The sequence below is a fragment of the Calliopsis andreniformis genome, chromosome 3 (genome assembly GCF_051401765.1).
Source record: "Calliopsis andreniformis isolate RMS-2024a chromosome 3, iyCalAndr_principal, whole genome shotgun sequence".
Taxonomy (NCBI): Eukaryota; Metazoa; Arthropoda; class Insecta; order Hymenoptera; family Andrenidae; genus Calliopsis; species Calliopsis andreniformis.
The window spans coordinates 964,750-991,177 of NC_135064.1; the positions used below are offsets into that span (position 1 = coordinate 964,750).

General features: G+C 37.8%; 1 protein-coding gene across 1 annotated transcript in view; it reads left to right on the forward strand.

Moving 5' to 3' along the window:
• The first annotated feature begins 1,885 nt into the window (after nucleotides 1–1,885).
• LOC143177129 (synaptic vesicle glycoprotein 2B) overlaps nucleotides 1,886–26,428 on the forward strand; it is a 77,665-nt gene continuing 53,122 nt past the window's right edge. Inside the window, exons 1-3 of the mRNA XM_076374925.1 lie at nucleotides 1,886–1,941; nucleotides 2,079–2,240; nucleotides 22,377–22,539. Of these exons, the coding sequence (XP_076231040.1) occupies nucleotides 1,935–1,941; nucleotides 2,079–2,240; nucleotides 22,377–22,539 (332 nt within the window). The 5' untranslated portion in view covers nucleotides 1,886–1,934. The remainder of the gene's footprint in view (nucleotides 1,942–2,078; nucleotides 2,241–22,376; nucleotides 22,540–26,428) is intronic.

Sequence of the window (26,428 nt, forward strand, 5' to 3'; positions counted from 1 at the left end):
CAAAACAAAGACATTTGAAAACTGACCAAATGAAAATTGATTGAACGTAACACTTGTGACGTTGCATATAGCGTCGTCCCCAGGTTTAGTGAATTTAGTGAAAATAGTGGCAAGAAGGACCGTACGGTTCTCTTGCGGAGCACGTGCCGAAAGACGCCTCCTAGAGGAAAATACCGTGAATTCGAATCGCTGCTAATTTCGGGTGACTCCGTGCCGGGTGCGCACGACGTTTCAGGGCCGTACAAGGAACCTGAAAGACGCCAAGGCCGTCCCCGTCCCCCGGCAGTGCAACTTCCGGATTCAGGTGCAGTATCAACACCGGAGGGTACAGGGGCCCTCTACCCTCGGAATTGAGGGATTTGCTACCTCCGTGGAGGATCTGAGGAATTGGAAGAAATCTGTCGAATACGAGCCAAGGGATGGTCCCATGGTGTTGCCCTTCTACAGTGGCTCAAGAGGAAGGCGGTGGCGGAGGCGAATCCAGAGATCGTTGACCAGGCGGCAAGATCCATAGGAAGTCAGTGGGGAGGTCTCCAGGATGCCAAAGAAACGCGGATCGTCGCCGGAGAGGAGCAGCCTTCCCCCGGGGGTTCCATAGCGACTACGCCGAGGAGCTGTCACGTTTGCGCGGGGAAGGGACGTGCCGCGAATCAGAGGGGTCACAGGCGCGCGTGCCGAGCGTAGTCACTCATCACTCGTTGTCGACACGCTGACGTACCGAGAGCGACCGATTGAAATCAGCGAATAGTTAGGGTAAGCTGCACAGATTACTGTGGTATCAACTATCGGGCACGGAATGCCGTAGCGCTAGGCGCGATTTAGATTTCCTCCAGGGTGTTCTCGAATGCTGCGAGATCGTATAATTCGTCTCGACTGTTCTCGCGTAATTCCGGTGTTATTACGACCGACACAAACTTTGTAACGTGTAAGTTCGCACATGCAATAGTTCCTGAGATAAAAATTCCAAAGTACACCCCGGTTTCACGAAAATAGGCAAAAATTGAAAACTTTGACCGCCTGTATTAGTTTATGTGCCATATTTAGTTTTGAACAAAATCCCTGATGTCGAGGTCAAAAAGTGATCGATTTGGCGTGGAATGACCCATAAACAGTTTCATGAATTGAACCTTCATTCTCTAGCCAGTATTGAAACTCTATTAGTTAAACCCAATATAATTGCCTTCCCTTGCATCTTTTCTTTCTTAAAAAGTTGTAATCTCAATGTTTAATTTGTATATTATTTCTATCATTTTTATCCCATGTTTGTTTACTTGTAATTTGTAAAGCTAACAAATCTCCGTTGAGATTTGAATACTCAAAAAAGAATAAATTAGGACAATCCTGAAGGTTGCGTGGATCGTGGCTCGTACCACTTGCCAGCAAGTTTAACAGTTGAATACAGCATTTCAAAAGTGAAAGAGTAAAGTTAACATTCGCCTTCTCTCCTGACTTTCCGAAGCTATTCGAAGTGATCCGAGAGGCCGAGCTTGCGTATATGCGGCTTGTGCAGTAATTTGTGTAATGGAGGAGAATCACAGTGTGGTTTTATCTCGCATTCAATAGGCAGCCACATGTTTGTAGGCAATATTGTTCTTGTAACGAAAAATGTAACAGCAGATACCGACCTGACAATCTGAAAAAGTCACGTGATTACCCTCCTTCCTTAAAACCTGGGACAGCACAGGAGCAAGAGAAATAAACCGCTCGAAAGAAATATGGATCTAATTGGTCACAGTGGATAGGCCCACCTGATCTCAAACATACTTTCTGCCAAAATGTGTTAGTGCCCAAAGCAGTCACAACCACTAATTGAATTGACGTATTCCTTACATACGGGAATCTTACTGTGTGAGTGAGTGCTTAAAAGTGGAGACCGCGGTAGTAGGGAAAAGTGAGGTCGCGAAGACTCTTGTTGCCCTTGTTGTCCCTGTGCCATGTCAGGTACATTTTCAGGTCTATATAGTACATGTAAGATATTTGATGAAAAAACGTAAATCACATTTTATTATTTAACTCGTTCTTGAATTTCATTATGACACCAAGATTTCGATAACGCTCGTTTATTTCTTTCTTGTCAGGTTATGGTAAATTCAACTATTTGTTGCTGCTGGCTGTGCTGCCTGCCAGTTTCTCCAGTATTTTCTCTTCATCAGCGATATCGTACGTATTGCCCTCTGCAGAATGCGATTTGGGCCTCAGCATGTTGGATAAGGGTATACTTAATTCGATGACATTTGCAGGTAATGCTTTTTTTTACATTAACGTTAACATAATTGTGACTGTACGTAAATGCAGGTCAAATGTGTATAATCCGTTTTCTACTCTAAGAACGTCATATTACCTAGAACGTTGATTATCTGACCGTCAGTTATTCGAATTCCGGTTATCCCAATAATTAATTATCCGAATTTTTGTCACTCAATACAGGGTGTTTCTAAATTCGTGGGAAAACTCGGAGATGTAGATAGTAGACAAGAAAATAAACCGAAAACTTCATATACAATATTCTCGGAAACGCTTAGTTTGTTAGTTATAAGCGGGTTTATATTTCGTAAAATACCGATATGACAGTGGCCCATCCCCTTTAAAGGACTAGGCATCTCTGGGCCTAAGTGAGCCTCTGACGACTCGCAACGCATGTCGAGAGATACTTCATCAAATAGAAAAGCGTACTTTCTAATTGAAAATACTATTGATATTTATCTACGATTAAGGGGTTGCTTTGGCATTTTTAGAAAATCGAAAATTTTGCTTTCTCATAAAGGGATATCTTGAACCTGTTTAAATAACGTGGAAAAGATTTCATACTAAAATATTAAAAATCCGACTAGAGTATTAAAGAAGAACGCTGTGTGTGAATAATAACGACTTACCATATGTTTATAATCGATGTTCGAAATGCCCTCTACCCTCACGCAAACACATCTCTAGTCTTTTCCGAAAGGATTCCTGAATTTTCAGAAATATTTCCGGATTCGAAGATATTTCTCCATTCAAACCGAATTTCATTTTTAATATTTTAGTATGAAATCTTTTCCACGTTATTTAAATAGGTTCAAGACATCCCTTTATGAGAAAGCAAAATTTTCGACTTTCTAAAAATGCCAAAGCAACCCCTTAATTGTAGATAAATATCAATAGTATTTTCAATTAGAAAGTATGCTTTCCCATTCGATGAGATATCTCTCGACATGCGTTGCGAGTCGCCAGAAGCTCACTTAGGCCCAGAAATGCTTAGACCTTTAAAAGCTCGAGGCCTCGTCGAAGCCCGGACACTGACCTTAAAGGGGATGGGTCACTGTCATATCGGTATTTTACGAAATATAAAATCGCGTATAACTAACAAACTAAGCGTTTCCGAGAATATTGCACAGGAAGTTTTCGGTTTATTTTCTTGTCTTCTACCTACATCTCGGAGTTTTCCCACCAATTTAGAAACACCCTGTATACCTGAATTTGAAGATTGTAATAACGACGATATTTAAAAGTGGTTAAATACAGATAAAAATGTTATCTTATATGACCTTGACAAATATGATAACACAAATGAAGACATGGCACGATGTAGTAGTACTAGTTCATGTACAATCTCAACACTTAGCGAAGCTGCATTGGCTATTGTATTAAGGCCGCTTCCCACGCCACGTAATTCGGCGAGCCTGACTCACTGAACCTGTCTCAACGAGTGGTGTGGCAAGTCTTCTTGGCTTGGCGAGTGATGCGGCAAGCCTCTTTGGTTCGGCGCGTGATAATTTGTACAAATCTAAATCAGCAAATCATATGAAATTTGAAACTCGGCAAGTTCGGCGGGTCCACTGAATCATTTGTCGAGCCAAGCAGGCTTGCGGAATATCAAAATATCAAAAAGAAATATGCAGATACTGTACAAATGTTTATTTTAGAAAAAATTCACAACTTGATATCTGAAAATATTTAATTCATTTTTTAATGCTATATTCTTTTAGTTACACATGTATTCTTTTACGTAACAAACATTCATACCTGAAAATTGTTTAATTTATAGGTCTTTTTTATTTATGGTATAGAAGTTCATATGGAAACTTTGGCAACACTTATGCACATTGTGCATGCTATCGTTATAAACACATTATTATAATACATGTGAAGTTACAAGTGTTATATTTATGTACAATGCTTATACAGGGTGTAATCAACATAGCCTTCGATATTTTAAAGGATGGTAGGAAATCCAAATTGGAACGCAAAATGTCCTATTCCATAGTGTCCGATCTGCCTTCATTTTACAATAATAATGCCTTAAAGTTAACATACCTATACGCTGAACTAACATTCAAAGAATTCTATAATTTTGCAGATACATTGCGGGGTAGAAATAGAACTAAAAGGAATTTAATACATTTTGTTGTATCTCTTACCAATAATCGAAGTTTACCACAAACTAACTTTAACCTACATTAGTCACACTGTATGTCTCGAGTTAATCCAGCAAAGACTTCCCTAAAATCTTCAATAATTGAATTTGAAATATCAGCAACAAACACATTATTCAGTAACTTTATCTTCTCTGAATAAACAACCATAAACTCCAATCATTATCTCACAATCAAAAGATCTTTGATGAAAATCTTGAACTTTTAAATTTAATTAAAAGTCCTTAAATATCAATAACTTTACTTAAAATACCTTTAACTCAACTAGTATCACACCTTCTGTGTTGATTCAAGTAATCATAGAGTTTTCCAAAATTCTTGCAAGGGAACTACCCGAAATGATAGTCTCCGATTTTTATGCAACTTTGTAGGTTGGTAGAGAAGCCAAAAATATTCAGCACGTATCTTTTTATTTCGGCTATATTCGATGTTAAAGGGGTGAAAACAGTCCCCAAAGTCGGGGGTGGAAAACATATTTGGTCTCCTATCTCGAAAACTATTAGCTACAGAAAAAATGTGTAAATTGGGCGATTACGTATTTTTTAGCAACGAATCCATTTGCATAAATAGTTTTTAAAAATACCTATTTATTTAAAGAATATATTGAAGGATGTCATATTTTTGTTAATTTTTCAGGTAAAATGTTAATCGATTTTCTCGCAAATTTATGTGTAGATACTATATATCAAAATACAAGATACGGATATTTTGTAATTATGAATTTTTGCCTTATAAACAAAATAATTACATTCACAGTTTATCCGTGTTTTCTGTGGAAACGAGCCCTGAAACGAATTATTCCGGGAAAATTATATATTTGTATGATGTTTTCACCATTATGTTGTAATTATCACTTCGGGTAGTTCCCTTGTTAGTATCACTAAAACTTAAAATCCAATTATTAATAACAATTACACCGTCTAATAAACTTTATCCGCCAGCTATAAACACTCAACGATTCTAATCATTGTCTCACAATCGAAGGATTACGAGATAATTACCACCCACACGCATCTTAAAATATTAATAATTTTACTCAAACTATCTACAACTCAACTAGAATCACAACTTCTGTGTTGATTCAATTAAACATAGACTCCCCATTGAACTTCAAAGCCCTTAAATATCTAAATTCTAACTATTAATAAATAGAACACAACCTCATATCAATTTTATCCTCCTCCTCCTACAAATGATCATCAACTCTAAAATCGATCCCACAATCAGAAGATTACGAGATAATCATCTCTCACTCATTTCAAAATTTCGATCCATTAAAATAACTAAAATCCCTTTTAAATATTAATATATCTACTTAAACCACCCCCAGTTTAACACGAATCACACTTTCTACTAAAAAATACAAATACATAAGAAAGCGCAGAATAGGAGGCCAAAGGCATCGCATTGATGAAATGATCACTAAACTCCCAGGAACACAACATCTAAAATGAGGAAACAGGGCTCCTCGCCAAACAATAATAATAAACACACCAACAATAACAAGTTTGCCAAACCAAATCAGTAGGACACTGACGAGACACAAACACAATCACAAACGATCAGATGAGTGGCAAACACAGATCTCGCAATTTGAGATCACAACACGTCGATCACACTCTACCGCCTGACCATGTTATGGCAATAAGCATGGACAAATCCGTCAAACGAAACGAATCCTCCCGAAGGTATCATCCAATTTCTTCGAAATTTGAATAGTGTTCAAGTGATCAACTAAAGGGGATCCTAAACTTAGGATCACAACCTGTTGAATCACGCTCAACTGACCGGTCATGTACTGTCAACTGACTTGGACAAACCTAAATCTTCCACCCCGGAGGAACCACCTAAGTTCCTCAAAACTTTAATGGTGTTCATCAACAAGACAAGGAACCTGCACCCGAAATCACATTTTGTTTTGATCGTGCAAATCAACCGACTATGCTCTGGCAATAAATATGGACAAAACCAACCAAGCTGTGTGGATGAGGCAGAAGATCCTCAAGAAGAAATAGAACATGTAGCTACCAGACCGCTTATTTTCTAGAGGAAAGACGAAACCGGGGGGGGGGGGGGGGGGGGGGCTTACATCTTCGTTCTCTTCACCTCTTTTGATAGGCATAAAATAAAGAGTACCAGTGTAAAATCAATTGTTTATCATCTCTCAGGGAGGAGGGGATCTTTCGGGACTCGTAATTTAAAGGGAGGGAGAAGGGAGACAACTTCGACGAGACACGTCAAAAACTTTGACTAAATCTGATGATGATTAATAATTCGATTAATGACTTTGTCGCAAATCGGTGAGACATTTTCGGAGAAAATCAGCAGAGTCGGCAACGCGAGGTCCAAAGACCTTAATAATTTCACGTCAACTTGCGGTTCCAAGTAACTAGACCTAGGCAGAACAGTAGGAGTATTGTAAGAGGATCTCTCTTTCGTTGATTCTACACACCTCGCTCGTACACGGCTACTTAAAGTTATAGCGCGCCTTAGGTATCGCTTGGTTGAATGATAAAAACCCCCTTAGCTAACAGCGTGCGAAAACATTGGTACAACATAGGACAGAAGTGGGGTGTACTCGTCGTACAGCCCAGGCTGGAGGGACAGGGCTCACGTTCAGAGTAGGTGTTACCGCGTAGCGTACCAGAGTAGTGGTAAGTTCATCCTCCGATATATGACTGTAGGCAGTCAAGCCGACGCCGAATCTGCAACAACTTTTTCTGAACAAACGGTTTGTTTATAACATATGGTTTCTTTCAAACATTTTTTTGCTAACCGATCTGAATATGATTATATAATAAAAAAGAAGGTAACAGGCATTTTATGCCTGTGTTTGCAAAAAAATACAAAAAGTCGCAGGTATCTTCACCAAGCAAGGTTGCTCAAGGTAAACCAACTGTAAAGCAAAAGAAAAATGATTCATCTGAGATTCAACCTAAAATGGATGTTATAGGCCAGGCCACGAACCCTACTTAAAGGAATTCTCTCTCGTCATTCTGATACATATGTTCTAAATTATTCTCAATATAGAGATTTTCAACTTAAAACCAAAGGTAATTACAATATGATTGAGTTGATTCAAACATTTACTTCCGACTTCTCTCAACTCACTCGAATGTTTCAAGACACATACCCTCTTCTTGTTAGTAGGTCTTTTATAAACGCACCTATTCGCATTATTAAAAAACTGAAGTATTACTGAAATTGGACAGATACCTCAACCACAATAGGGGATTCCCCTGCGAACGTGAATTGTGACTTAGATTCAGACTTTTCTGTAACTCATGAAGACGATGTATGTCAGAAGAATTCTACTCCTTCATATCTGCCTTTAGACCATGAATTATCACAATCATAAGTCTACTAACTTGCTTAAGGATCTTAATATTGTGTTTTGGAATGCCAGAGAGAGTTTTAAATTTAAAAATGAACTTTAGAACCACTTGCGTGAAACAGATGTTTTCATTAGTGTAGAAACCTTTCTGCATTTAGGTAAAAACTTTCACCTTCCCGGATTCACTGAAGTGTGGATTGATAAAAATAATCGTTCTGCTGGTAGACTTATTTCCTTAATAAGAAAGTCATTCAATTCTCATTGTTGAAGCTTTCGAGTGTAAGCCATGTCCTATAGGAAGAGATTTTCCGACGTTTCGCTAGCATTGCAACTGGCTTCTTCAGGGGGTCGAAAGACACATTAGAACTGTGTCGGTTCATATAACGTGTCCCCTAAAGTTGTCCTGGCAGGGTGTTACAGGGCGCTTCATTTCATTTTTTTCGATTCATCAATGCTCTCGGTTTTTGTATAATTTTTGGTGACTACAATTAACACAGTATATTCTGGAATTAAGTTATCAAACTTAGATCTACTTTTTTTTCCCCCGGTATCTTTGATAAAATTAACTTGAATGTTCTGGAAGACATTTGGGTCTCCGGTCACTACCCCTTGACCGTGTCATTGTCTGTTGAAAAAATATTATATAATAAAACCTCGTTTTGCCTTACTTAAAAAAAAAAAAAAAACAGCTGGTCCCATTATTACTCCTTAATGGAAGAAAGACGTTCAGATTTCTTACACCTTAATTTTCATGTTATTGATACTCCTAGTAAATACGATTCTTTTTATAAAACAATAACTGAAGCAGTTACCTGTAACACCCCGATTAAAAGACCGCAAACTGCTCGCCGATATGGAAACTCTGTCCCCTGGTGAGACAATGAGTGTAAAAAACTTATCCGCCTCAGGAATGATGCAATTTTATTGAATTTAAAAAACGCAGAGCGGCAGTGAGAAGGTACATTAGAAAAAGGAAGGCTGGAAATTTCCGTGCATTCGCTGCTACTATTGATCTGAGTACTGATTCGTCTTATGTCTGGAAAAAGTGTAAACTTCTCAAGAACAAATGGGCAGATACCGGTCCGCTGAATAGATCTCCTATGGAGTGTTCTACCAAGATTAGTAAGCCAATCAGTAAAATTAGTCCATGCTGAGTTCCTACCATCCCATATTTTTCCGTCGCTAACACAAATCAGAGCGATCTAATTCTGAATTCACTGTTCATTCTGTTGGAATATAACGATGCTCTCATTAGTTGTAGCCTCAATGCCTCCCTGGGTCCTGACAAAATTGAGTATTTCCTCGTTGCTCATTTTCCTTTCAAGACTACACTTATATTGCTAGATATTTATAATAAAATTTACTTGAGTAGTGATCACAAGTAATGGTATTGGTGTATGACCCATTTCATATATCTAGACTCTACAAAATTCCCGAAAAGATAGTCAAACTGGGGTTGTAATGGTGGTTACAGTCCTCAAACTTCTTTCCTCCCTTGCAAGCAGGATCCAGGGCTGGTAAATTCCGATCCGACAACCTGTCCTTTCTTACCTTAACTATTGAGGAAGTCTTTCTTAATAAAGACGATGTTCTGATTTGCTTCATGGACATGAAAAGGGCATTTGATTATGTTCTTCCTGATATTCTTATTTCCAAGCATGTTCAATTAGGTTGTCCCTCTCTCATGTGTAATTTTATTGGATTTCTAATTTATGAACGTACTGTTTGCTTCGCTATTCACTTTAACTTAAGGGGGTACGATCAGATATGTCAGGGCGGCGACATTATCGACAAAATTAGGCAAAAACAGAGGTTTCCGGCCTGACACTTTTCGTCCTTATATGAGATGATTTTAAGCTGGGAATAGGTTCATTCAAAAATAAAAGTTCGATGCAGCGCAGTCAACTCGCGATTTAACGAAATTCTACTGTGTTGGAATCGCTTAAAATAAGGGATCCAACGGAGGTCCGGATGAGGTGAGATGAGGGGATACGAAAGAAAACGAAGACACAAGTTTACTCTTTGTCGGCCCTGAAAAGGGCTTGTAAGCGACGTTTATTTTAAACTTTGGTTTTGGGGCTGGGTGCTGCTCCGGTCCTCGGCGACTCGGGTGGACGGCGGTGGATCGGAGGGCCCTGTGGTCGTGGCGACGCCGGTGCTCCCTTTAGCGACGTTGGCATCTCAAAAAGAGAGATAGCGGCGGAACCGCGGCGGTACGCAAGAGTGGAAGTCTAGCTATACCAAAGATTCCCAACTCCAGGCTGCGCTCGCGAGCCTATTTGGAGGGGATAGCAATACCTTGCCTGTAACGCAAAGGTAATGCAGTGGACTGTATTATCGACTCTTCTTCTGGTGCGAAGAAGAGGTCGATGAGCGAGTGGCTAGAGGAGGAGGAGGGACCTCTTCTCTTCGCCTTGCACCTTTTAGAAAGGTTCGTTCCGTACGAATCCAAGTAACTTAGGGATTCGTGAGCGGAGGGACACGCTATAACCAGCGAATTGCTGGTCCTGGAGGCTGAGGACGGCCAGAGGCTCCGCGACTCCGTTCACCTTACCGTGTGCTTCTATTCGTCACACGGGGGTTGCTTCTAAACGGGGTGGCAGAGCACGAGTAACGCAGAGGTGATAGGCACGTACGTTATCTCTCTCTGTTGTAACCCGTCTCTCAGGGATCCAACAGGCAGCGGCCTTTGTTGCTCCGAGACGAAAACGAGACTCAGAGAATCAGGGCAGGCCCCGATTCCAAGAGTGCAAATCTCGATCAATTGTCTCCTAAGACAAACCAGGTGCTCTTTCGTACGTATTATACGTACGAATCGAGCAGAGCTTCCTAGTCTGTCAGCGACAGAGGTTCAGCTTTTGAGAGCTAGTGAGATTTCAAGTGTCTGGTAACCAAACTACTTGAAATCCGAAGGCTGTCTAGCTGAGATGCGCTTGACTACCGGTCGCACTGACTGTGTCAAGCTTGATTGTCGTAAGACGACTGGGGCGAGAGTTGCGCGTGTCTCCGCGAAGCGGAAGACGTGCTAAATTTTACCACTACGCGGCGCTCACAAATTATCTTTTGTTTCGTGCTAATGTAGTACGATGTACTCTCTCTCTCCTTCAGGCTCCGATGTCCCCACTCGACATCGAGCCTGGAGTTCAAAACCGTTGCTCGACAACGCTTACTTTGTTTGAACTTCAATTTTGACGATAAAAACAAGTCATACGACAGCTGATCGTGTTTTGCTGCTAGGACAACGGATGCTCCAACCGAAGGCAACCTTCGGTCGGTCACGTATACCAACAAATTACGAATCTCGCGGACGAGCCAAATGCCTGTTATATAACCGCTTTTTAAACATACTGATATTTAGTAATACGAGTGTTATAAAGTACAGCAAAAATCTACCATTGACAGTTATAGAAATTTAAGCATTTTTATGTTATTTAGAGAGTGTTTTCATCTCCATATTTGTCTCTTAATGTCATACAACTTTTGTCTAAAACATTTGTTTGTAACTTTAATACTTATAGGTCTGTAACTAGAAGTTATTGTTTTGTGCTTGCCTGGCTTTGGGATAGGTATTACCTTTGCAGTTTTCCAGCATGAGGGAAAGTAATTTAATTGTATAGAGGCTCTAAATATGTGATAAATCTGAACGTGGATTTTTCTTGAGGCTTTCTTAAGTGTATCGGAGGAGAGGCCATCCACTCCAACTGCTTTTTTGGAATCTAAACTGTTGATGTGATTACTGATAATTTCTGGTGTTAAGAAGGTGTTTATATCTTTGGGCAGAGTGTAATTTATTGGATTTTCCTCTAAGAAGGTTTTGAGCTGATTACGTGATTTAATCTCTATATTAGATGATTTGAGGGAGGCGCTGTTATGAACTGATTGAAATTGTTTAGCTAGAGCATTTGCTTTGCATTTTTCAGTGATGAAAACTAATCCAGAGGGGTCTTTTAATTGGGGGATGAGCGTCTTTGTCTTGGTGATTTTTTTGTAAATTGGCCAAAAAGTGTGGTCCTGATTGGATGCGTTTTTAATTTGACATTGTATTTCGTGAGCCTTCAAGGCTGTTATTTTCCTATTTAACTTAGCTGCGAAGGATTTGTAAAATTGTTTGTATACTGGATTAACCATTCGATACCAGGAACGTCAGGCTGAGTTTCGGAGGCCTTTTAAAGAATTAAATTCCGTGTCGGGTGTAAAATCAAGAGAAGTTACTTGAACGGGGGTGGAAGCTCCTTTTTTGCTTTTCATAATAAAGCGACCTAGCTTGTTGATAGATATGTCAACATCTTCAGGTGAGTTGAAGGAGGAAGTAATCGTGAACTTATTTGTTAGCTTTTTGTATTTGTCCCAGTCTACTAAGCTTGCGAAGGTTGCAGGGGAGGAACTATTATTGAGCTCTTAGGACAGAGTAACAGGTCTGTGGTTAGAACTAAGATCTTCTATGGAATTACATGAAAAGCGGAGTTGTGAGTTGGTTAAAAACAGGTCTATGGTTGATGGTGTGCAGTTGGGGCTAAAGAAGGATGGTGTAGGAGGGAAGAGTAGGTTGTATGGGGCACTGTCTGTGTGTGATTTTAATATGCCACCGTTGGAGTTGCGTGAGGCGTTGTTCCAGTAGGGATGTTTAGCGTTTAAGTCAGCACCTATTATAAATGTTATGCGGAAGGAAGTGATGCAGTCTAGAATCGCAGGAGTTAATTTGACGTTTGGTGGGCAATAGGCCGAAATGAAGATTAAGTTGGGGCTTTTTATATGTACTGCAACTGCTTCTACTTTCCCGGTATTGGGTAAAGGATATTGTCTGTAAGAGAGTTTTTTGTGGACTAGTATGCCGACCCCTCCATATCCAGAATTGTCAGGACGATCAGCTCTAACTAAGGAGTAGTCTTTTATGTGGATGCGTGAGTTTGAAGTTAACTAGGTTTCCTGTATTGCTGCAGCAGAGATGTGATTATTGTGAAGAAATAATTCAAGTTCTTGTGTTTTAGGGGTGATGGAACATGCGTTCCATGTCATGAAGTTATGTGAGCGTTTAGAGGAGCTAGTCATCAATTTCCTGTGCAAATTCCTGAATGACCAGTAGTTTTTCTATGTTATTTTGGCATGCAGTAAGTTTGTGCGTGAGAGAGACTATTAAAGATGTCATTCTTTTGATGTCCATTACCTTTTCCACGTCTTTAACAGCTTTTGTTAGGTTTTTGATATCTTCCGTTATTGAAAGGGGAGGTTCATGTGGGGCTTGTTTCTGGCTACTGTTGCCCATAAGAACGTTGGCGTATGAAAGTGAACTAGTTGAGTTAACTGGTTTGGGTGTATAGAAAGTGGGGTTTGGGCTCGTTCTAACCGGGGTAGCATTATGCAATTGTGATTGAGAAGCTATTGATTGATGTACAAGGGTTTTATTTGGAAAGCCGTGTTGGAGGGTACTTCTATTATCAGCTTTATTAGCCTGGACCTGAGTTTTTCTGCTGCTCAAAAACTTGAGAAGAGATGGACAGCCGGAGTAATTGGCTGTGTGGGATTCCCCACAGTTCGCACATTTGAGTGGTAGCTCGGGAGGTTTGGTGCATGTGCGTGTTGCATGAGAGCCTCCGCATATTACGCATTTTTCGATTCTATTGCAATTGGCAGAATTATGACCAAATGACTGACAACGAAAACATTGAGTATACCTTTTGGAGTTATAATATTTCTCCCAGTAGACCCGGAGATAGAATAAGTGATTAACTTTTGTAATTTGGGTGAAAGTAATTGAGGGAGGAAAAGTAAGTATATAAATAGAAAATTTAGAAGAGGATTTTCCCTTGACCTGAACACAATTTATAGCTTTTAATCCCAGTGACTCTAATTCATCTACTATCTCTGTTTGCTGTATAGAAGGGAGTCCCTTCAACACAACAACAAGGGGTTTCTCTGACTTTAATGGGTAGGTGTGAAACTGCAGTTTTTTCTCAATTAAGGTATTTTTGAAATCTAAATAATCTTGAGTTTCATCAAAATTAAGTCTTACTTGGTCCCCTAAGAATTTTAGGTTAAATTTACTGCCTATAGTGTTTTTTAGCTGTTTTGCTAAGGATATGACACTATGGGCTCCGGCGTCAATAAAAAGAGGAGGAGGTCTTTCTTGAAGAGTTTTAGAGTGATTATCTAATGCGGAAGTAGCGATAGGTTTTCTTGTATTGAGAGATGTGGTATTATTGAGATTGGCTTCACCGACCTGGTTTTTTCAAGAATTCAGTGTTTATGAACTCAAACCTATTTTTTGTAGGTACATTCGCTTGAACCTCGATGTCCATAGGGTTATCCTTGATGATGGTGGTGCTATCCGAAGTTTTTCCCTTTTTGGGGCGGACATCAGAGGAGTGTGAAGCGTGCGAAGTGTGCGAAGGGTGCGAAGATTTCAAGGCAGCCAGGATGACCTCTGAACTGCTTGTTGTGGTGTTGTCTTCGGTTCTTTTTGGCATCGTAGTTTTGGTTGAAGAATTGGTGAAATAAATGCCCCGGTGGCATTTAATCGTCTTGTAGATAATGGGGTTTGGGTTCGACGCACATAGCGCGCGAGGCCTGACTAATTCTTTCGGTGTAATGCCAATTGTTACTTTCAAATCATGCACAGGCAATTAATTTGAAGGGACATAAACACCAAATACAGAACCTTTCCCGAAAAAGCACCCACAAAGCGGCACTCAAGGTGCTAATAAGAGATCCACAACCGATACAACGGTAAAGAACAGCTACGACTCTCGCGTAACAGGTACTCACTGTTGGGTTGTTGACTCCAAGTTGATGTTGAATATTTCAGACTAACCGTTCACGTCAAAGACCGATCAGAGAATGATCAGAGAATGAATGTACTGAATTTTTTATCAGAGAATGATATTCAAAGTGCTATCCAAAGTGAACTGTCGAATGATGGCTGTCGAATGATGAGAGAAATTGACCCCAGGAGGAAGTGTCTCCTGCTTTTTTTTTTTTTTTAAATTATTGAGACCTGATATGACAATGGCTGGGAGGTGGTTACACCTACTGCGCACTGGCTTGAAATATTGTCCTGAGAAACTCTTGAGATGATGTCCGTAAGGGATGCATTAAATAATTCAGGAAAAATTTACAAAAAAACCTGAAACAAAATAAAAAAGCTGAAACAAAGAATTGTATTATGTTATTTTACTGTTGCTTGAAAGAGGGTATCTGATTTTAATTATGTAAGGAATTTGCTCTGTGGATAGAGGATTTGTGGAATTAACTAATGGATTACTATGGGTGGAGGTGTCATAATTAGCATTGTATTTTGCAATGAGGTCTAGAATTCTAGGGAGTTTGGCCTTGTTATGTAATTTTTCTGTGGAGAAGTCCCTGGGTAATCCAAATATAAATTTTAGGGCTTTGTTTTGAAGGACTTGTAAGGATTGAATGTAAGAGGGTGCGGCTGCACACCAAACCTGAGATCCGTATAGAAGGGCTGGCCTTATACATTGAGTATATATTTTAATTCTTAATTCAAGTTTTAATTTTGAGGAATTTCTAAGTAATTTAGAAGCAGCACCAATGATTTTTAAGGCTTTAGTATTCCTGTCTATTATTGCAGGTTTCCAAGTAAATTTAGAATCAAATACTGTTCCTAGATAGTTGACTGTTTGAGACCAGGGGATTGTGATTCCTTGAAGAGATAATGAAGGAGGAACTTGTATTTTTATACGTCTGGAGAAATAAATGGCTTGAGTTTTGCTGGCATTAATAGAGAGTTTCCAGTCAGAAAAGTATTTGTATAATGATAAAAGAGCTTTTTGCAATCTTGTACGTATGAGGGGGAGGCTCCAAGAGGAGGTAATAATGGCAGTGTCATCAGCATATAAAGCTAGTAGGGAATTTGTTGGGTTTGGAATATCTGAGATATATATTGAAAACAGTAAAGGGCCAAGTATGGATCCTTGGGGAACTCCAGCAAGAATGGTGTGTGGTGAAGATTTACCATTACCAATTTGTGTATAAAATTCTCTATTTTTAAGATAGTTTTGTATTAAATGAATGATCCAGTTGGGGAATCGTAGTTGAATAAGCTTGGCAGTGAGTCCATCATGCCAGACAGAATCAAAGGCTTTTTCCAAGTCAAGTAAAATCATAGCTGCAAATCTATTAATATTGAGTTCATGGGTTACAAACTGTGATACTCTCACAAGTTGGTGAATGGTGGAGTGGTTGGATCTAAATCCGAACTGGAAATGTGGTATGATATTGTTTTTGTTGGTGTGTTTTATGATCGCCTTTGCTATTATTTTTTCAAATATCTTTGATAAGGTTGATAGTAAACTGATTGGACGATAATTTTGTACTTGAGTTTTATTTTTGCCTGGCTTGGGTATAGGAACTATTTTTGCGGTTTTCCAACACGAGGGAAAATAATTTAGTTTTATTGAAGCTCTAAAAATATAGTAGATCTGGGTATATACTTTTCCAGAGGTTTTTTTAAGGACCTCTGGGGAAAGTCCATCCGGACCCACTGCCTTTCTAGAGTTTAAGTTTGATATTAATTTCTTAATAATTGCAGGAGTTAGGTATTCGTTGAGATCTTCAGGTAAAGAGTGTAATGGGGGATTGTTATTAAGAAAGGAAGTTAACTGTTCTTGAATAGATTTTTCAATTCTGGAGGGTAGGGAGGCTGCATTTATGTGGATTTTATGGAATTGATTTGCCAAGGCGTTAGATTTGCTAGTTTCTGTATCATATACTTGATCTAATGAGTCAACTAACTGTGGAATGATTGTTTTTGTTTTTGTGATTTTTTTATAAATAGGCCAGAATGTGTGATCACGTAATTAAGCATTTCTAATTTGATTTTGTATTTCTAAGGCTTTTAGAGAAATGATTTTTCTGTTTAATTTAGCTGCTAGATTTTTGTAAACTTGTTTATAGACCGGGTTACCAGTACGATACCATGAACGCCTGGCTGAATTTCGGAGGGATTTAATTGATTTGAATTCAGCATCTGGTATGAATTCAGTTGTTGATGTTTGAACAGGGCTAGAAGCCTTCCTTTTACATTTTAACAGAAATGATCCAAGTTGTTTGATTGAATTATCTATTTCAGAAGTTGAATTGAAAGAAGTAATAAGTGAAAGATTATTAGTTGATGATTTGAATTTATCCCAGTCTGTTAAGCTTGCAGAAGTTGCGGGAAGTGAGTTATGGTTATGTATTTGGGTTAGCATAACTGGTTTGTGGTTAGAGCTTAGGTCATCTATCGTATTGCATGCAAATCGAAGTGGATAATTAGAAAGGAAGAGATCTATGGTTGACGGGGTACAGTTAGGTGTGAAATATGTTTGGGTGGAAGGAAATCTAAGATTATATGGAGCATTGTCGGAGTGTGTTTTTAGGATACCACCATTGTAATTTCGAGAGGGGTTATTCCATGTTTGGTGCTTCGCATTAAGGTCTGCTCCTAAAACAAACGGGATGCGGAACGAGGTAATTGCATCCAGAAAAGCAGGGGTTAATTTAATATTGGGGGGACAGTAGGCAGAAATAAAGATTAGATTTGGATTTCTGAGTTTAATTGCAACTGTTTCTATTTTTCCTGTATTTGGTAAGGAAAAAGGGGTGTAAGCAAGATTTTTGTGTATAATTATACATACTCCTCCATGGCCTGAGTTATCTGGACGATCGGTTCGGATAATGGAATAGTCTTTAATATACAAAGGGGAACTAGGAGTTAGCCAAGTTTCTTGAATGGCAGCAACGGAAATGTTATGATGGTGAAGAAAGTATTCTAGTTCCTGTATTTTGGGAGTAATGGAGCAAGCATTCCATGTCATGAAATTATAATTGTATTTTGAGGAATTATCCATCAATGATATGTGCGAATTCCTGTAGAACTAGAAGTTTTTCCATGTTGTTATTACATTTGGAGAGTTTTTGGGTCAGGGAAATAATTAAAGAGGTCATTTTTTTGATGTCAATTATTTTTTCCAGATTAGAAACCGCATTGTTTAGGTTTTTAAGATCCTCCATTATTGAAATTGGGGATTCAGGGGGTGTTTGTTTTGGAGATTTTTTACCAGTGAGGGCGTTTGCATATGATGTAGTTTGAATGTTAGTTTTGGTTGACTCACGTGTATCAAGTGTATTAATTAAGTTAAATTTTGTAAGGGGAGGTGTAGTGGTAGATATAGTATGAAAGTTAATGGGTTGGATTTGGTAATTTTTTGGTGAGTTATCAGATTTATGTGGGTTATTATCTATTGCCTTATTGTATGATGTTTGTGAATTCTTTTTTTCTAGAAATTTTATAAGTGCAGGACACCCAGAGTAATTTGCTGTATGACTCCCTCCACAATTAACACATTTAGGTGGTATTTCTAGTGGCTTACTACAAGAGCGAGTTGAGTGAGACTCTCCACATTTAACGCATTTTTCAATTCTATTACAGTTTACAGAGGCATGTCCAAAAGATTGACAACGGAAGCATTGAGTGTATCTTTTTGTATTATTATATTTTTCCCAGTAAATTCGAAAATAAAATAAATGATTAACTTTAGTTATTTGGGAGAATGTAGTGGACGGTGGAAAAGTTAATTTGTATATGGAGAAATTTGAAGATGATTTCCCCTTAACCTGTATGCAATTAAGGGGGTTTAATCCCGCAGAATTTAACTCTTCAATAATTTCATTTTGATCCAAAGATGGGAGTCCTTTTAAAATAACAGATAAAGGTTTTTCCGATTTAAGTGAATATGTATGGAATTGAAGTCCTTTATCAATAAGAACTTTTTTAAAATCTACATAGTCTTTGATTTCATTAAAGTTTAACCTTACTTGATCTCCAAGGAATTTCAAATTGAATTTATCTCCTATTTTACTGTTTAGTTGCTTCGCGAGCGAAATAACACTATGTGCACTAGCGTCAATGAAAAGAGGAGGGGGTTTTTCCATAGGTAGAGAACCTTGGGGTGTAGTTGTCGGTGAAATTGTTGAGATGGGGTTAGATTTTTTAACAGTAATAGAATTTGTTTCACTTACTTGTTTTCTGAAGAATTCTGTATTTATAAATTCAAACCTGTTTTTTATAGGAATGTTAGGTTGAACTTCGATGTCCATTGGATTTCCCTTGACTACAGGAGTTTTTTCTTCAGTTTTCCCCTTTTTTGTAGTGCCGCCCGTCGAATGCGAAACAAGTCCAACATCCGAGCCATTTAAAGTTGAATTTGTCCCTTGTCTCTTAGGCATAATGGAGATGGGAGACGATGAGTTGCTTAGGTAAATGCCACGATGGCATTTGATCCTTTTGTAAATTATGGAGTCGGATTTTGGCACGCATAAGACGCGCGGCCTGAAATTTCCTTTAGATGCGAGCCCGATTGTTATCTCATGCACAAACTATAATTATACCCGATAGCAGCACAACCACAACCGTGACAAGAATAATAGCACACAAATCGTAAGCTATAAAATTGCACACAACACCGTATGTCGGTGTACGCGCGAGTGAATACTCACTATTTACGATACGAGCGATCCTAACAGTTCGAGTGTTCCGAGAGAAGTGAACTGTCGAATGATGACACTGAATTTTTTGAACGATTTCAATGATCAGAGAATGAGAGAAATCGTCCTCTCGATAATGTCAACCGCTGAATGATGAAGGAGGAAGTGTCTCCTGCTGTTTTCGCAGCTCCTTATATAGCCGCTAGTCGGAGTTCGCGCATGCGTAATGTCTTATTTTTTAATGGCGGTCTTATTCTAATCGTGAATGAAATCGGACGATATACGTTGTGTTTATGTTAAAATATAATTGGAACTTATAATATATGATATAAAAATAAGGTACAAAAATATTAATTAGTATTAGGATAATGGAATACGCAGTAATATAATAATAAAGTATTAGAAGGATACAAATATAGAGAGAGATGGTGATAGAGAGAGAGAGATAGTAATAGATAGAGTGAGATAGAAATAGATAGAGTGAGAGGGAAATGGATAGAGTGAAAGGGAAATGGATAGAGTGAGAGGGAAGACCGTGGGTCGTTACACTAGAGATGTTGGAAATGATCTCTTCTGGTTGTATCACTCCGTGATACCGTTTATTTCCATCTGTATACTTTTTTCTAAGTCGTCTATAGTGAGGGGTGTGTTTATGTATACGCGTCCTTTGAGATAGCCCCACAAGGAAAAATCATGTGGTGTCAGGTCTGGTGACCTCAATGGCCAGACATCTTTAGAATAGACTCTATTATCAAAATACATCTCTATTTCTCTCAGACTGCCAGCAGACGTGGGGCATGTTGCTCCATCTTGCTGAAAATACCCTTCTGTGCCATCGTCGGTCAGCTGATTTACAAAAACATTAAATATCATATTCATATATATCTGTGAATTTAGTGTTATGTCGAAAAACATCGGTCCAACGATTCTTCGGTGAGACACGGCACACCATAACCCAATTTTTTGCAAACATAACGGCTTTTGAAACATGTGTTGTGGGTTTTCTTCCGCTCACATACAGGAATTTTGGAAATTCATATACCCACAAACATGGTTTCATCTGTAAATCATGTTACATTTAATACATCTGGATTTTCCAGTACGAAGTACCGAAATCAAAAACAAAATTGAACACGCTTTGCATAATCTGGTGGTAGCAACTTCTGAACTGTGGACATCTGATATGTGTGAAGATGAGCCTTTTTAGCAGTTTGAGCGTTAACAAGAAAATAGATATTGATTACTTATTAACCTGAAGGAGGGGAATTTTCTCTGGTCACCTTGGTAGAGTAGGAAATTTGTTTCTCAGGTCAAAAATGTGACGGAAAGTTTGGGGAGAAAAAATGATACTCCAGATGAGCAATAACGACTCCGCGCGAGTGCGTGGCAGATACCGTCGGTTTATGAACCGAAGGTCAGCTCGCATATCGTTATTGACTGCGGTGCCATATCGCCCTTTCATGATCATGACCAGGAGAGGTATATTGTTCAATAAAAGAGCAGATTTATGAAATAAACTTTCATATGCAATTTTTTCGCTAGAAATTCAGAACATTTTGCAATAAGGGACCCTTGCTTACAGTTCACACATGTACGCACATAGCAGTTTTGGCGATGGGACGATATCAGTTACTTGAGTCTGGTGAAGACACGTCGAGAAATTATTTATACATACACATAGGGGTTCTCTGGCCACTGGGTCCACTGGCGAGAGAATCACCCTGTATTTAGGGAAAGCGATTTCTGTCTTAATTACCAAATTTGTTTTACTTCATAAATAAGGAGAAATAAGTTATGTTTATATTTATGAACTATTTTCATTATTTTCAGATACACAAAAGACTCCCAAAGTGAATACCATCAATTATGTAATACCCTATACAATAAAATATCCTACAAATAGTTCTGATTCTTTATTGTTATGGTTATGTAATTACTAAATTTGTTCATACCGTTAAAAAGTGGTTTTAAATAGATGTAGAAACTTATTAAACTTAAAGCGAGATTTTGAAATTGTGCGATGATTTTATGTGCAACAGTCGATTACACAAATGTTGCATTAATCAATTAAATCAAAAAATGAATACTTTGTTAGGTTTATACATATAAATATATACTAATTAAAAATCCAAATATATCAGACATAATATATAGAGAAAGTACAGCATATTTGGAATACTAGTATGTTTAAGATAAATAAAAAGCTAACGCAGTCGATAAGAGCAAATAAGACTATAATGATATTATAGGGAAACTAATAAACTTTTATGTTTTAAACTGTCAGTACCAATAAAAAACAAAAAGTATCTGAAAGTTTAGCCTAACTGGAAAATTGCACAAAGTAACAATTTGCCTAAGAAGGAGATAATTTGGAATAATGGTATCATAATTAGTGTTTGAATCTGAGAATTTACCATATAAGACATTTTTTCTCTCTTCTTTTTATTCTTTTTATATTGTTACCTTTCTTTGCTCCTTTCACTTGGTTTTCGCCTATTTCGTATTTTTCTCAGATTTATTATTCTGTGCTGCTTCAAGCTCGATTCTGTAAGATAAACTTGGAATTATTGAAAGCTTTCGACCTTTATTAAATGTTCGTTTTATGTGATTCGTAAAAGAAAAATATTAAAAACAATAATAACAATAGTAAACTATTCCAAGTTACATCTATCATCAGTATTCCGAGTTATCAACATGACATTAAGACTTAAAATTTCATATTGCATTTTCTATCTCGGAAACAATCGCAAAATTGAACTAAAACTATAACATTAACATGCCAATGAATAGATTTAATAATGCGCTTTATAAGTTTTTCAATATTTTAACCGTGTTTGCAACGATTGAAAAATTGCTTATAAAGTTTTAGAAAGTAACGTTTCATTACTCCTCTGTAAATTGAGTCAAAATAGTTAAAAACGATTCTTTTATAGATGTCAATCATTAATGGATCATTTGCTCCTATTATTTGCAATATGACATTAGTATTACAAGTAAATAACATTAGTAGATTTGTATTTTTTCGGTATAACATTTTCCTCTGCGGTATTTTACATTTCTTCTATTCGTTTAATGATTCGATGCATATATTCGATATATATTAATAGTTTACATTACAACTTATATTGTAATTCGAATGTTTTCAGGCATGATCAGCACTGCTTTTTTCTGGGGATTCATGACCGACACATTTGGTCGTAAAAAAATCATGTTCTATGGATACCTATGCACGGGAATTTTGAGCGTAGCGACATGTTTCTCTCATACTTCTTGGATCTTAATTTTATTCAAATTCCTCGATGGCGTAATGTAAGTTAATAGTTATTCAATTATTCAATTAATTTTATGAAATATTAAAATCAAGTTACGTTTTTACACTCAGGACGTATGCACAATAGAATAGGTATATGACTAACAGTTTCAGAGTATTAAACTTATCATCCAAAAGTACAAAAATAAAATACTATAATTTATGTTTAAACATATGTATAAATATACATATACAGGATAGGTAAAAAATTAGTTCTGAATTACTATTATAAGTAATTAAAATTGTTTTTGGTTACAAATAACTGTTATGGACGACAGAAATTGTTTCTTGCTACGAATAACAATGACTATTACGGAAATTATTTTTAGTTAATAAAAACCATTATCAATGACTAGAGGTTTATATTGGTTAGGAATTGTAGCATGCGCAGCGCGATTACATTGGCGGGTGAAAATTCTCTGTTCAAGCGCTACGCGTGTCAACAATACAATCGAAAATGAGGTAGAGCGGTTAGTTCACCTTCGATAATGAATTAATTTTGTGGATTTGTTTTCATTTAGTCTTATATAGGCCCCGTAGTGGATATTTGTTCAGAAAAAGGTGGAGACTTGTACTTATGACATTTCTAATTAATGATGAAACTAAATTGCGATTGCAATATACACGGTGTTACATGAATACGTTTCAATATTTTAAGGGACGGTAGGATACCTCAATTGGATCACAAAATGTCCTATAGTATGTCCTATATGCTTTTGTTTTGCAGTAATAATAATTTAATGTTTTGAAAAAAAAAGTACCTCATGCATATTGGCAAGCCAAACACATTGAAAAAGTCCATTGACGTAGAGCAGTGATGCTGAAGTATTTACAAGGCGCCGAAAATGCCCAGAATAGTTCGCTCGTGGTTTCAAGGCCGACTTCAGCAGCAAAGAAGGGAGTCGTCGAAATTAATGTAAGGACGTTTGTACCCCCGCCGGCAAAAATTTGGACTGGCTATTAACGTAATCCATAACATTATCGTATATGTTAATGCGAATCAATGTATCTCATCAATTACGGTTTATAAATTTTTGAGTAACCGCGCTGGCCGGTACGTGTACAAGAACCGATAATCGGTGCTGGCTCCCACGACGACAAAATGCCGGTGTGTGTGCAAACGCCCTAAGGCTATTTACCAGGCGCCCGCGTGCACTCTTCCTGAGCATCACTGACCTAGAGCATTCGATTGCTTGAAAAGATTGTGTTAATTTCGGAAGGCCCTTAATACGTATATGTTAAGACCCTCAGAGGCACAAGTCCATTAATGGGACACCTATTGCAAACGGTCCCTGCTCTGTCAATCACTATGTCAATCTTAAATAGCTGACTGTCAGCAGTCTTTTGGTTTACACTACATCTATGTACAATATTTTACTTACGTTTTTTTTCGCAAACATTTTCGATCTTTAAAATTTCATAAATGAGATACAAGAAAATATATAAAGACCTTTTTCTTCTAACTCTGATTCGTAGTTTACCGTATACATATATGTTAACTTTAAAACATTATTATTTCAAATTCTGATGCTATGTTATGAGTCATTTTGTAACCCATTTGGGGTCCCCTACCACCGCTTAGAATATTGAAATGTTTACATGCTACATTTTGTATACTGCTATGTATATCCAGGGTGACTCAAAACTGATGGTACAAGCGGAAAGGAGATTCTACATGAAAAAATAAGTCGAAAACATAGAATGCATTTTTTGTAATCGTGTTTCGGTTTTGAGAAAATTGAGTTGGAACTATGGTTAGGTGTAAGCGTGTGGAAGTACAGTTTTGGGTGCTTGAAGGGTATACGGAGTAAGAGGAACACTCTCGATCTGACCACTGATCAGTGTTACTCGAAAAGAGAAGCAACGGGTGTCAAAGATGGAGCGAAGGTGTGAAAGCCACCCCACCATCTTACCTTTCCCCACTTCTTCAAACACAGATTCAATGAGTTTTCGAGAGCATTCGGAAATTGCTGGTAGCACTGAAAATATCGTTCGTTTATACATTTTCAGTGCACTGTGGCAGTAACTATGATGTCATCAACTCTAGCTCTCTCAGCACTGCAAATGTTACAACCAATAAGGTTAAGCGGTTATATTAGAGACTAAGAAATAAATCCATAGGTTGCACACCATCAGTGAGCTGTAGGAATTGCAAATACCGACAATGACATGATAAACGCCAGCTATCTTACAAGTGTTGCGAGTACTGAAGTTCCAAAGGTGAAACAATCGTAGTAGCTAAGAAAATCGGCACGCTGATTGGTTGAGAGTTTAAGAATTATTCACGCTTCGAGCAGAAGTAGCAAGGAAAGAAGACGTTCTCCCTCGAGGATCAGAAGAAGGGAACATTAGGGTTAATAGTTAATAAATTGCATATCCAATTAGTTATTTTTATTATTTAGACTGACTTCTTGGTCGTGGAGTGCTAAAGCACTTTTCTAATGAGCGCACAATAGGATTTATTTGGATGAAAGACCTTATGTTGGAATTCTCTAATGAAATCTATATTTCAAACACGTCTTTACAGTTTGACTTCTGGATTTATAATGTGTTCATCTTTAATTTTTAGGTTGTTAATAGAATTAATACATATGTTTGTTCTTGTAACGAGCGTTTTTACATGTTTTCAATAAACAAAATGAAACTTACAATTGTACCGAGTATCTAATTAGTTGTGTATGAATACTATTGCTTTTTACATTACATGAAATTTATAATGTTATTTTAAATTTAACCTTCCTTCCAGAAGAAAACACAGAACTATTAAGTTTACAATATAGCAGAAGCGCTTAATGCAATCAAGTTCAAGAATCAATTGTCATATAGCGCTGACATCATTACACTTATGCCATCTTGTTCTAAGAAAAAAGGAAATTCGTTTTAGCATTTGTAGTGTAGTAAATATAATAGGAGTTGTCTTAAGTGGGGGCAATGACCCCATTACTCGAGTGACAGTCCCGATGGCGTGCGGGTCGCGGGATTTGAGGAGTCAGTTGCTGTATCCCGACTGTCAAGGTACGACGGGGTACCAATAAATACAGTACGTGAATACATTGATGTTGTGTTTAAGGGCCTAGGATCAGATATGTCAGGGCGGTGAAATTACCGACAAAATTAGGCAAAAACAGAGGTTTACGCGCTGACGCTTTACGTCCTTATATTGAAAGATTTTGAGATGGAAAAGGACTCATTCGATAGAGGAAGGTTCAATCTAGCCCGCGCTGGTCATTATTTAATCAGATTCTGCTGATGTTCAGTAATATGAGTGTTCAAAATAAAGCAAAAATCGACAAATTCACAGCCATGAAATCTAAGCATTTTTAGCTAATTTAGAGATTGTTCTGAGCGAAATCATGACCAGCGCAGGCTAGATTGACCCTTCCTCTATCGAATGAGCCCTTTTCCAGCTCAAAACCTTCCAATATAAGGACGTAAAGCGTCAGCGCGTAAACCTCTGTTGTTGCCTAATTTTGTCGGTAATGTCACCGTCCTTACATATCTGATCCTAGGCCCTTAACCAGCTCCTAGATTAGCACTCCGAAGCAGCTTTAGCCAGCTTCTTGGATCATCCGAATCGAGGCAGGTTTGACCAACTCCTTGATTACCGACTGAGGCAGTTTTAACCAGCTCCTTGGCCTTTTCTTGATCCATATGGACATTGATCATCACTGCCATCTGCTCAGATTATAAAGCATTAATATTCCGTCGATATAGTACCTCGCGACAAATACCAGTTCATATATTAATAAGAATGTATCTCATCAAAAGACTGAAGTTTGTATGGTTATAACAATAGATTAAGTACTTTAGTAGTGTAAAATATTTAGGTTAATAAATCATTTCATGTTTTATTTTAAAGAAAAATCATAATCTATGAAATTTATTTCT